General features: G+C 41.0%; 1 protein-coding gene across 11 annotated transcripts in view; it reads left to right on the top strand.

Moving 5' to 3' along the window:
• Positions 1-932: 932 nt before the first annotated feature.
• The window catches only part of EMSY (EMSY transcriptional repressor, BRCA2 interacting), a 107,494-nt gene continuing 95,519 nt past the window's right edge, over positions 933-12,907 (top strand). For 8 of the 11 annotated variants that reach the window (XM_049889770.1, XM_049889769.1, XM_049889763.1 and 5 more), the window contains exons 1-5: positions 933-1,040; positions 2,741-2,849; positions 9,270-9,369; positions 10,822-10,896; positions 12,430-12,471. In XM_049889770.1, the coding sequence (XP_049745727.1) occupies positions 2,780-2,849; positions 9,270-9,369; positions 10,822-10,896; positions 12,430-12,471 (287 nt within the window). In that variant the 5' untranslated portion in view covers positions 933-1,040; positions 2,741-2,779. The remainder of the gene's footprint in view (positions 1,041-2,740; positions 2,850-9,269; positions 9,370-10,821; positions 10,897-12,429; positions 12,472-12,907) is intronic. The other 3 variants (XM_049889767.1, XM_049889765.1, XM_049889768.1) reach the window with 2 other exon arrangements.

Below are 12,907 nucleotides of genomic sequence, written 5' to 3'. Positions count from 1 at the left end.
AAAATACAAAATTTAAAGAGGACTGAATCTTCAAGAATACCAGGTACTGGCTTCGATTTTACGGTCGCGAGTAAGTTTACAGTGGGATCCTTTTCTCACTTGTAAAATACCTTCTTCACAAAATTGTTGTAAGATTAAATAAGAAAGGCTGAAGGTGCACCTACCACGTCGTAGGGGCTCAAGTAAACCCCTTCTGCTTCTTGCCTTTGACAGATATAGCACGAGATAATCACCATTCTCGCTTCACATGTGGAGCAACCCAAAGTCGAGAAAGACTGACTATAACCCAAATCGCAGCCTGACCTGTTGGTTCCCCTTGTCTACATGCAACTCCGCAGCCCCCAGAGTGGGTAGAGGCACCTGCGATGTCCACTATGTCCGTACCCGTAACGTGGATTATCTCTGAGTTGTCGTTTGGGAGGCCGGCGGCCGCTGATAATTGCTCCCATGATTGTGAGAAATCCATTTCTAATCCTCAACGCCGCATCAGGGACAAAGCTACTTTCCCATCATCCCTAACTTCCCCTAGCGTAAAGGTCGCAGCAAATCCTCGGACCCAGCCACTGACGCCATTTCGACCGCTACGTGTGACGCCACACGTAGCAGAGAGCGCAGCCGATTGGCTGGGAGACAGCAACTCCCGAGGAGAGGCGCGCGAAGCCAGAGAGAAGAGGGTATGTAGGTGAAGCCAAAGAAACTACAATCCCAGCCTTCCTTGCGCGTGAGACAGCAAACCCGGAGCAAAAGAGGAGAGAGCCTGGGTTCGGACCACAACTCCCAGCACCCCTCGCGATGTCTCTTTTTTCCTTTCGTAACGCAGAGGAAAAGGGGGCCAAGAAGAATGGAGGCCTTTTGGTGTCTATTCTCCGAAAGGCGGGAAAGGCGAACTACACCTCCCGACTGGCAGCGCGTGGGTGCGCCTGCGCCTTGATACCTGTCGCCATCTTGCCCCCTCAGAGGTACCGCAAACAAACCCAATTCCTGGTGTCCCCTAGTCTTGGCGGAGGAGCCTTTTAGATGAGCGCCGAAAGGCCGGGCAGGTAGGTGACTCTCAGGCAGGGTCCTGGGAAGAGCTGGCAGCCTAGCCAGGCTAGAGGAGCTCCAGACCAAGCATTCGGAGCCCGGTTTGGGGCGCTTTGCCCCATCCCCCGTTGTCTCATAACGGGATCGCGGTGCTCCCCGATGTGGGCTAAGGGGGTCTCTGGCAGGCCTGGTGCTGGAGTCCTTGGGGTCCAGCTTTGGGAGCCTCCCGGTGAGTCTCGGCTCATCTGGCTGGCTGTCCGCGCGCCTAATCTCTCTCCGTTGTCCTTTCCGCTGAGGAGGGAGGGAGGCACGGACGCCGGCCGGGGCCCCTGACACTGGCTCCTGGCCCCGAGGGTCTTCGGTCGTGGGCTTGACATTGGGGCGGGCGCTGAGAAGCCCCGGTGCGGAGGGTGGGCGGGCTGCTCTTGTTGTGGTGCTGTGAAAGAGTGCGTGTTTAGGGAGGGGGCGGGGCGGGTTGCCTCCTTGACACTTGAGTGGGGTAAAGATTACACTAGATCTCCGTTCCCTGGGCGGGCTCCGGCATCTACTGCCCAGGTTTCCGAAGCGGTGTGGCCCGGTGGTGGGGTCCGCTGGCGGGGACGCCTCGGGATGCCGTGACGTGTGCCTGATTCGGGCGGTCGCCGGCCGCCTCCGAGATCCTGTCGGGAGGCGGGGACTGGCCTGTGGAGGGAGCGGATTCCTTTGGCTCTGCCCCTTCTTCCTCCTACCCACCCCTTTTCTTTATGTCATCTTGCCGAGTGGGGCGCGCAGTTCAGTTCTCCTTGCTCTGGGTTGGTTCTGAACTGAGAGGACTATGGGAAGAAGGGGGAGGGGGGCTCAAATCGGGGCGAAGAGTTGGAGTTAGCAGCCTCAGCGCCTGGAACGAGATGTATAGCAAGTTAGTTATTTCGGCTCGGTGTGTGATTCCTAGGCTAGACAGCGGGCTCGTTCATTCATTCGTTTTACACACTCACTGCCTCAACCATCCATTGATCTATTTAAGAAATATTTTCCGCGGTTTTACTATGAGCTAAGCAAGTATTGTCCAAGTGCCCAGAGTTTTTTATCCTCTAAACCAGGGAGTTTTCAGTACGAAATCAGTTCCTGGGATACCAGTAGTAAACTTGGTAAATGGTTGTTTAACGACTACAGGGTCCAAATTTATATTTTATTGTTAAGGCTTGAAGAGAGAGTTCTTTATTAAGTTACATTTACCCAGGAAATGATCTAAGAGCTATCTGTACTTTGTCTTACGTAACTCGTGAGGAAACAGACCTGGAGAAATCAAACAACTTGCTTAATGTTACACAGATAGTAGCACCTATTTATTAAAATAAAAAAAAAATTTTTTTCTTTTTAGCCCCTGCTCTTTAATCCTCCTAACAAACTAAGTGGTATTATCTCTGTTTAGCAAATGTGTAAGTTTCAAGATTCAGAGAGGCTAATTTACCCAGTATCACAACACCAGTAAGTCTAAAAGCTGGAACTGGAACCTAGATGTGTCCAACCCTAAATCCTGTGCTCTTTCCACTGTCATAGGCTGGCATATTAAGTTCTCAAATGGTTAATTCTTCATTTTTCAGAAGTTGAAAAGTGTGGTATTAAAAAAGGGTTGTGGGATATCTTCTTGGTTTTACTTCTTAGCCTGTCGAACACAAGGTGAGTGGCCTTTTGAACGTGCCTTAGTAATTTGATTTCTTTTTTTTCTTTTTGGCAGGGAAGACAAGCTCTCTGGGGCTACCAAAAGGAAGCAGCAATGCCTGTTGTGTGGCCAACCCTTTTGGATCTCAGCAGGGATGAATGCAAAAGGATTCTTCGAAAATTGGGTATGATTTTAATTTTTGATGTTTTACACCTTTCTGTGATACTTTTCCCTTTCTGCTTTGGGTCATGGCTATTTGCATAGATGTTGCACCTCATACTAGGTTAGAAATTCCTTGAAGGTATAGCCCCTGTCTCACTCATTGCTATTTCTCCTACCACAGTGCTTTGTACATAATTGGTGCATAAATCATAGTAGTAATAATAGTAGTAGCTAAGAGTTATTGAGGGGTATTGGGCTGATAGGAGCCCTTGACATTCAACAACTCATTTAATCCTCACTCAAACCTAAAAAATAGACTTTTTTGGTCACCATCTTACCTGTGAGGAAACTGAAGCTTTAGAGCCGGAGGTAAAGCTGCTAGTAAGTAGTGGAGTCAGAATTTGAACCCAAGAAGTATAATTCCAGCCTCGCTTTAGTCTACTCTTAACGATCATACTATATTTCCTTCATGGATGTATGCGTGAGTTATACACTATTTCTGAATTCTAAATGTAAACTATGCTGACTTCCCCAAATTATATCTTACTGTCAGTTATAAGGAGCTGTGGTGGCGTAGTGGTTAAGAGCTTGGCTGCAACCAAAAGTTCAAATCCATGAGCAGCTGCTTAGAAACCTTATGGGGCAGTTCTACTACTCTGTATCATAGGGTTGCTCTGAGTCGGGATTGACTCAGTGGCAACAGGTTATCAGTAATAAAACATACTTTATTCTTGTAATTACTTATTTAGTGTCTGGTGGTGTAGTGGTTAAGTGCTACAGCTGCTAACCAAGAGGTTGGCAGTTCAGATCCACCAGGCGCTCCTTGGAAACTCTATGGGGCAGTTCTACTCTGTCCTATAGGGTCGCTGTGAGTCGGAATCGACTCAATGGCAGTGGGTTCAGTGGGTTTTTCCCTGATGGAAACTCCGGTGGCATAGTGGTTAAAAGTTCGGCTGCTAACCAAAAGGTCAGCAGTTCGAATACACTAGGTGTTCCCTGGAAATCCTATGGGGCAGTTCTACTCTGTCTTACAGGGTTGCTATGATGAGTCAGAATTGACTCGATGGCAGCGGGGTTTTTTTTTTTTTTTTTCCCCGCCTGAGAGCAGCATTTTTCAACCAGAATTTAAGTCCTAATGCTAAGGTACCCATTGTATGTACTGAATTAACGTCTCCCCATGTATCTAAACCGAAAACCAAACCCATTGCCAGAGTGGAGTACGGCAGAGTAGAACTGTTCCATAGGGCTTCCAAGGCTATAATCTTTACAGAAGCAGACTGCCACATCTTTCTCCCATAGAGTGGCTCGCGGCTTCAAACTGCTGACCTTTGGGTAAGCAGCCAAATGCTTAACCACTGTGCCATCAGGGCTTCCCCCATGTATCTAGAATGGTGTTATAGTTATGCACAATCCTTGGGAAAATTGGGAAGAGAGCTACTCAAATCTGTGATTTAAATGAGGACCCTGGTTTGAGACTGTAAATTCCAAGAAAAGGACCTTGTTTGTCTTATTTACTGCTCTGTCCTAGGGCTAGCACATTGTAGGTGTCCAGTAAATGAATAATTTGAAAACAAACATTAAATATTTTAGCAGTGGATATGAATAGATATCCATGGTTTTGAAGGTATACCAGTGTAGGGAAATTGTGGGTCTTGAATTCAGACAGATCTGGGGTCTTAGTCCTGTTACTAATGACCTATGTGATCAAGGATGAGTTGTTTCATCTCCCTAAATCTGCTGACACTTTTGAAAAGAAGGATAGTAATATCTGCCTCATTAGTTTGTTGTGTGGATTAACTGTGTGTAAAGGGCCTATCACAGTGGCTGACATCAGAGTGTAATGTTTTAAATCAGATGCTTTCAGACATCTATTTATTTGCAGCTGAACCTTTTCTTCAAAAGAAGTTTTGTTGGGAATTCCTATGTATAAGTTAAAATCATAGTTGCTGTGGCCCTGCCTACTAATAACTTTTGCCCTTTTTATTTCCCTTCAGGTCACTGTAAGGATTTCTCTTAAACTACTTCTTAGCATTGTGTTTTAGTATTGTCTAGAAAGCCTTTTTTTGGCAATTATTCCTTTATATTGTTTTACCTCATGTCCAAAATTTTAATACTAATGCGAGGATGGTTTTCTACACAATTACATGCAATTGCTGTAACTCAGTTGCTGATTATAAAATTGGACTCATATTTATTTCATAGCTGAAATAATTGCAGAAGGATAGATCACAATATAGCAAATTGGACTGAGGTTTCTGGGCTTCCAGGGCCTTGAATCAAAAGATAATGTTTAAATATAAAAATGGTAGTCTTTAGGTCTAACCAAGAAACCAAACCAGTTGCCATCAAGTCAATTCTGACTCTTAGCGACTCTATAGGACAGAGTAGAACTACCCCATAGGATTTCCAAGGAGTGGCTGGTGGATTTGAACTGCTGACCTTTTGGTTAGCAGCCAAGTTCTTAGCTATAGTACCACCAGGGCTCCTTAAGTCTACGTATACCCATAATTTTAAATCAGTATACCCATAATTTTAAATCAGAGCCGTGTGAGTAATGCTGCTGGGGAGCTGTGTCTATTAAAATGAAACAAAACAAAACAAAGCTATCCTACAGGGAAATGTAATGTGCAGTGAGCCTTCACTTTAGGAGGTGAGTGAATTGTAGAAAGACTTCTTCTTCACCTGTTGGCTTATTATCATAACAATGAAACCTTTGAAATGCCTTCAACCAAAGCTTTGAACCGCTTCATTCTGGTTGGAACCCCTGCTGAGAATTTGCATTTCTACCCAAGATATGCTGAGTCAAAATCACTTAAATTTTACTTAATTAAAGATAAATTGAGGTAGAGAATTTGTTTCTGATGTGCTGAATATTCCAAAAACACAAAGAAAAGAATATACCAGGGATAGATAAATGCTTCCTTCCTTCTGATCTGCTTCTCTACTACCCTGTTTTAGGTGACCATTTCTGAGCTGTAACTCTAACATGGCGCTTTATGGACTACAGTATAAAATTTGTTTAAATGGAATGGGTTGAGGGCTTTGTAAAAATAGCTCAGCAACTCTTATTTTCTGAGGTGTTTGCATGTGTTTATTATTTCATTATAGTTTAGTGTCATTTCAAAAAAAAAAAAAACCCAAACCCTTTGCTGTTGAGTTGATTATGATGCACAGTGACTCTATAGGACAGAGTAGAACTGCCTTACGGGGTTTCCAAAGCTATAAATCTTTAGTGAAGCAGACTGCCACACAATTCTCCCTTGGAGTGGCTGGCAGGTTCAAACTGCTGACCTTTTGCTTAGCAGCCAGCACTTTACCCACAGTGCCACCAGGGCTCCTTTGTGTCATTACAGTTAACTCTAAAATTGGATACCGACCAAGATAGTACCAGCAATTCAACTAAGTTCGAGATGTATCAGGATCTGAGGATACCCGTCAAAATGGGCATCAATAAATATGTAGGGTGGGAAGCTAGTAAGGCTTCTTTACAAAGAGTGCATTTCTGGAGAAGGGGAGGAAATGCCTTGGGTTGTGTAGCTTTGTGTGAGGTTGCCACATCTTACTTTTGTATATGCTCTTTTTAGTTAGACTTGAAATGCAAGAAATGTTTATCACATTTCTTTAGTTAATTACGTTTTCTTTGAAATAGTGTCTCCATCACCATAAATTCCACAGGCCAAATGGACTTTTTCTTTAAACTACTTTCCTCTCCCTGACCTCTCCATTTCTTTTTGTGTCATTGCCATTCTCCTGAATACCTTGCAAACTGTAAAACCTGACTCCTTCCCTTCTCTCACTCCTATAGTCAATCAATTACTGAGCCCTATCAAATAGAAACTTTTTAGGCTGGAATTAAAGGCTTTTCTCAGTCTGGCCCCAAACTGCTTTTTTATTTTTATCCTTTTCTATTCTCTTACATGTGCGAACCAATCTTTATAATAGTTATATATTTCTTAGGTCCCTTATTGAGTTTTAATCACCTTGAGGATAGGAACTTTGTTGATAAAATATCCTCCATGGTACCTTGTGCTAGTAATGTTCAGTTAGGCGTTTGACTTGAATCAGTGATTATCCAAGTATGGACTCCCCTAGTGCAAACCGGTCATAGTCACTGACTCTTACTGGGAGTTGTCTATATGAAGCATTTCCTTCACTCCCTCTATTCCTTTTGAACATTTGCATTTTTTCCCCCGCCTGCCTGGAGCATAGTTCTTTTTCTGATTAAAGCTTATGCCTCCAGACTAGATGCATTTCTCCTTTGTGCATTTCCACTGTATTGTAAACTGAATCGTAATTGTCTGATTACTTGTTTCACTGTAGTTTCATCCTAGAGTTAACTCCTTGATGGCAGGACTTAGCGCACTGTCTGGCTTATATAACAGGGACTTAGTACTGATTTGTTGAATAAAATATTCCATAAACAGAGCATAAACCTTTAGAGTATAGTGATTTCTTAGTTGGTTATCCGTGGTGCCTTTCTGAACTCTCCCACGTGCCCTGATAAAAGCTGAAATATGTGCTCCCTGGAACTGTTTCTTCCACTACTCCAGAGCAGCAGAGCCTTGCACTTAAGTAGAGAACTCAGGAAATGTCTATGTAGTACCTAGCACAGATTGAACATGCAGATGGTTACACATGGGGCAATTCACTTGGACCAGGCATTTGTATTTAACATAGTGAGCTCACTCTTGTATATAAAGCTTTCTTTTGCCAGTTAGAAATGTGAATAATATGAACTGGATGATGCTGCTAGTTGATTGTGTATGTAGTACCTAGCATGCATGCGGTGCGGTGCTTAAGCACTCAGCTTCTGAATGAAAGGTTGGGAGTTCAAACCCACCAGCTGCTCTGTGGGAAAAAAATGTGGCAGTCTCCTTCTCTAGAGATTTACATCCTTGGACAGTCGGAGTGGACTCGGTGGCAATGGGTTTTTAACCATGCATGCGTGCATTCATTATTTGGGTAATATTTATTATCGTTTGTGTTGTCAGACATGGACAAATAGCGAATACTCTATAGGAACTTGAACTGAGTTTGGAGGTAACTGTAGTCCGGACATTATTTCCCATCATTTTATTTTGCGTAGATGTATGTGTCTCATAGTGGTAATGGTTTCAGACAACAACCATTTTATTTTTTTTTCACGCTTCTGTGGGTTGCTTGTCTTGCCCGAGCTCTCTCATATGGCTGTATTCAGCTGATAGCATAGATGAGGACTGGGTTTAGCTGAAATGACTGGGCCTCTCTCCACATGGTGTTTCATCCTGGGTGTCTTCACAGCTTGGTAGTAGTGCAAATGCTTGGTAAGCTTCTGCTTACATTGTGTTTGCTGATGCTCCGCTGGCCAAAGCAAGTCACATGCCAAGCCCAGAGTCAATGTGGGAGGGGACTACACAAAGGTAGTACACAGGAGGACTACATTGGGAGACATGCGTAATTCATTAGGACCATTAGGGACTTTATGGTTATATATTTTAACCAGTACTAGGGACTGACCTTTTTATTTCATAATGGTTGTATTTGTGGAAAGATAGTGAAATGAGACGGTCCAGCATTAAGATTTAGCATATTATGTCCTGGTTGCTGTAAGAGCATTTCATGGCCTCTGTGAGTCAGAATCAACTTGATGGCAGTGGTTTTGGTTTTTTGTTTGAATCACCAAGAGCTGCCTCAGAAGAAAGGCCTGGCAATCTAGTTCCAAAAAAAATCAGCCATTGAAAACCGTGTGGAGCACAGGCCTACTCTGACAGATGGGGTTGCCCTGAGTTAGAATTGACTCAATGGCAACTGATTATTTTTTTATAGAGCAGAGGATCTTAGATCTGGAAGGTACCTTAGAAGTTCCTTCTGGATAAGGAAACAGATTCAGAGATGAGAAAGGATTTGCCCAAGGTCACACAACTAGTAAGTGGCAATGCTGGAGCCAGAGTCTGGTTACTTGACTCTCATTCCAGTATTTTTTCAGTTGCACTGTATTCTTTTTGACAACTACCCCAAGAGAGAGTTAGAATATAGTTTGAGTTCTTAGGCAGAGCTAAGGAATTATTTGAAGGATTGACCAGTGAAGGTACCTTTCAGTAATGCTAAAAGCTTATCTTAAGCAGCCTTTTTGCATCACTTGGAGCCTGTTCCCAGTTGTTGGTAGCACTGGAGTTATGTGTTCTCAAGTAATAACATATGAGACCAAATGTTCACTATTAGATTTTTCTACCTAAACATTTTACATACATGACTTCCATGTGTCAGTAAAAAACAAAATGATATAAAATTATAAAATTGTAAAACCCACATTTTGATCTCTTTTTAGATAAACTGTCTGAAAGGAATTAAAAAATATTTACAGTTGATTTTTCAGTGTCTTGCCCTGCAGTTTTGCTCTATGATGCCATAGTAGTAAAATACTGAAGGCCTATCTTGATGAAATAAAATTTTCTTCTTCCAGAATTGGAGGCATATGCTGGAGTTATCAGTGCCCTTCGGGCACAGGGGGATCTCACCAAGGAAAAGAAAGATCTTCTTGGAGAACTCTCAAAAGTTCTTAGGTAAATTTTCATAAAAGTTTGTGAGATGTGATTCTAGAAATTTCATTTTGAGGGGTTTCATTACTACTCATTTTAGTAACTGAAATTAAGTTGAAGAACAGAAGTGTTCAAATTGTGGGTGCTTTGAGATCCCTTCCCAGTTATGTGATCTGTTACAGAAAATTTAGAAAATTGTATAACTTTAACATTTATTCTGAAGTCCAATCAGAAAAGGTTTAAGGCAACTTGTTTTTAGATTTGGGCCACCTAGAAAAGGGAAGCACTTTTTTGACAGGGGTGAAGGAAAGGAGAGCTGGCAGCAACTGGATATGAAGATCTAAAGTGGTATCTGTTGAGGGGAAGCACAGAGTGCAAGGAAGGTGCCGTCTCAGTTTTATGTAAGTGGGTGGTGATTAGACGGTCATATCCATAAGCATAGTCTCTTCCTTCAGCTTCCCACTAGAGTGACACTTGAACCCATTAAAAAATTCTAGTGAAGGGGTTCCTCAACACTTTATCTTGATCCAGTCTAAAATCTTGAGCTTCATCAGAAAATGTTCTGTTTTAACTGAATTTCTACATTTAGAATTATTTTGTCTTATTCTTTTTATAAGTAAAATATGGAAGAGGTTCTTCCTATGTTTGTTTAATTAACATTAATATCTTGTCTTCACATTTAACAGTTTATAGTTTTTGTTTGTTGTTTATGTTTCCTTCTAAACTGCTTTCCAGCTCCAAAATGTTTTGGTCCATGGTACAGATTTAGCTTAAGCAATAAAGATTATAATTTGAAGAGTAGTTTTCATTTCATTGAATATTTATGAATGGAATAGACATAGCCTTTTCTTACTAGTTCAGTATTAACTTTCCATTTGTTAGATGAGGATCAGTGTAAGCACATTTTTACCCTATTGGTAACGTATAATGTGGAAGACGCATACCTGAAGTGTTGTGTAATAAGGGATATTAATAGAATATAACCACAGTAAACAGACTGTTTTGCCGCTCTTATTTCTTTATTATGTTTACTGAACTTAAAATTATAGAATCTTAAGCTTTAGAAAGGACCTTAGAAAACTCTTCTGAGAGCCCGGATCCTCAGAAACCATGATTAGGAGGTCACCTAGCTTTGGTTTGCATATTTATGTAGGTAACAAAAGACTTTGCTAATCTTGTCTGTGGTGTGACAGTTCTGAGTTTTGGAATTCCTGCCTTGATATCAAGTTGAATTTGTCTTCCTGTGATTTCTAATTTGCAACTAACTCTCTCTGCAGTTACACAGAATCAGTATGAATCCTTTTCTATGACTTTAAGCATTTGAAGATATATATGAGGCCCCTGTGTATATCTTTTCACAAATCAGTCTTGTCCCCTATGCTCCCCCAAAGCAAACTGTTGATGTAGACATTAATAAAAGTATAGAAAAGAGCTGCCTGCTTGGCAGAGTTCTATAATGGCTATTTTTTTTCATAGCATCTCAACAGAACGCCACCGTGCTGAAGTTCGGAGAGCAGTAAACGATGAACGGTTAACAACAATTGCACATAAGTAAGCCATTAGTCATACCACCCCTGATTTTTTTATGACATAGTATAACATAGTTTTGAAAGTCTTCCTATTGTGTAGCAGATTCCTGAGTCTGTTATCTTACTAGTCATATTTCTAAACTCAGGGATCCTGACCATAGTGTGTTAACTGATTATTCAGTTGGTTATGTTTTTGCATTTGGTTAGGCACGCTTTAAATATTCAGGTCAAATCCTGTTACAGGGAAACCTTTGTATAACTAAAGACCACCACAGTTTAGCAGATGATTCACTTATTTGAAGCAAAGTTCAATAACAAAGTAGTGTGCCCCCCCAAATTTGACAGCCACTTAGAGGTTGTTTGTAATGGTATTTGATATGTATATTGCTTTATAAATAGGCATTATAAATTTTTTGATATCTGACTAATCACTTCATGTATTTTGAGATTCAGAAAAGAACTGTGAATGTAATGTATTTTAACTTTAAAAACCCAACAAAATAAAATGATAAAGAAGTCTTATCAAATTATTTTCAGATCATTTTAACTGTTTGACAGGTGGGGTGGAGGATGGTGGAGGACTGAGTGTAGGGATCAAGCATTAATAGAGTATGCCTGAAGACAGTGCCTCCTAAAGAATAGAACCAAGCCCAAACCAAACCCATTGCTGTCAAGTCATTTCTGACTCATAGTGAGCCTATAAGACAAAGTAGAGTGCCCCGTAGGGTTTCTAAGGCTGTAAATCTTTAGGGAAGCAAACTGCCACATCTTTCTCCCATGCAGCGGCTGGTGGGTTTGAACCCCCAACCTTTTAGTTAGCAGCCGAGCCCTTTAACCAGCATACCACCAGGGCTCCTTAAAACTAGAAAGGAACAGAAATTATCCTTTAAATACTAATGCAAGATGATGGAAATGATTCATAAAATTTGTTGTAGTGTAATTCAGTTACTTTTTATTTGTTTTAATGTGAAATGAAACTAAAGGGAAAAATTCGGTATGTTTCCGTAATGTAATAAACAGTACATTTAAACCAATTGGCGGTATTTGAATTGACTTCCAAAGATCCATTAGCTGAATGTTGTGCTTCACTGTCCCTCATTTTACCTAACTTACAAAATGGGGTGCTACCTTTTTAACTGCCTAGTTTGAAGGTTTAGCTATTTATCCTGCAATTTTGTGGTTTTTCAGTGTTAGGTATGCACCATAGAAATTTGGAAAATTTCCATGAGAGACATTTAGTATTTAGTTGTCAGGTTAACATGGTTGAAAGATTAAAATATTAATGTGTTCCTTCTTTAATGTGTTCTAAACTTTAGATTTGGGGTGCCCTAAAAGTAATAACTGAGCTTAGATTTTAATTTGAGAACTGGTAACAGGAAACTTATATGCTAGATAATCAAGTAATTAACAATAGTTTGCTCTCAGAGGCACTTAGAAACAAACTTAGTACCTTAGAAGCATTGGAACAGTATTGTGGGTTGTAAGTTGATGCATCAGTTTCATACTTAAAGGATAACATTTATTTAGTCTCCTTTTCCTTTTTTCCCCTTCCAAGAATGAATTTATCCTTATATTTGGGTGAAAGACCAAGTTACAGGTATGCAAATAGGTTATTATTATTTCAGGCTTTTTCTTGTATTTATTTCAAAATTGAAGCTCTCAATTATTCAGGGGCACATTATTCCATTTATGAATTAACCGTGCTCCTTGCTTTTCCTTCTCTCCTCCTCCTAATGCTGCCCACCCTTTAGCCATTTTGCTGCTTGGGAGTACTTCTAGTCAGAGGGTGGGAAGGGAGAGGAGGTGACAAATTTTAATTAGTTATCTTACTACATGTTAGCTGTCTTGGAAAAGGTTTGATGGAAGAATTTACAAGTATTTGCCAAAATATTTTTGGATAATATGTGGGTTTCTTTAATCTATTTGACCTCTCCCTTTCCCTCCTCTCTCCATTAGCATGGATAATTGAGAGTTGGCTTTTATCTGCCTGTTTCTTTTTTTCTCTCCTTTTTGATTTAAGACATGAATTTCAT

Source organism: Elephas maximus, chromosome 7, assembly GCF_024166365.1.
Source record: "Elephas maximus indicus isolate mEleMax1 chromosome 7, mEleMax1 primary haplotype, whole genome shotgun sequence".
Lineage (NCBI taxonomy): Eukaryota > Metazoa > Chordata > Mammalia > Proboscidea > Elephantidae > Elephas > Elephas maximus.
This window is presented reverse-complemented; position numbering and strand designations above follow the sequence as displayed.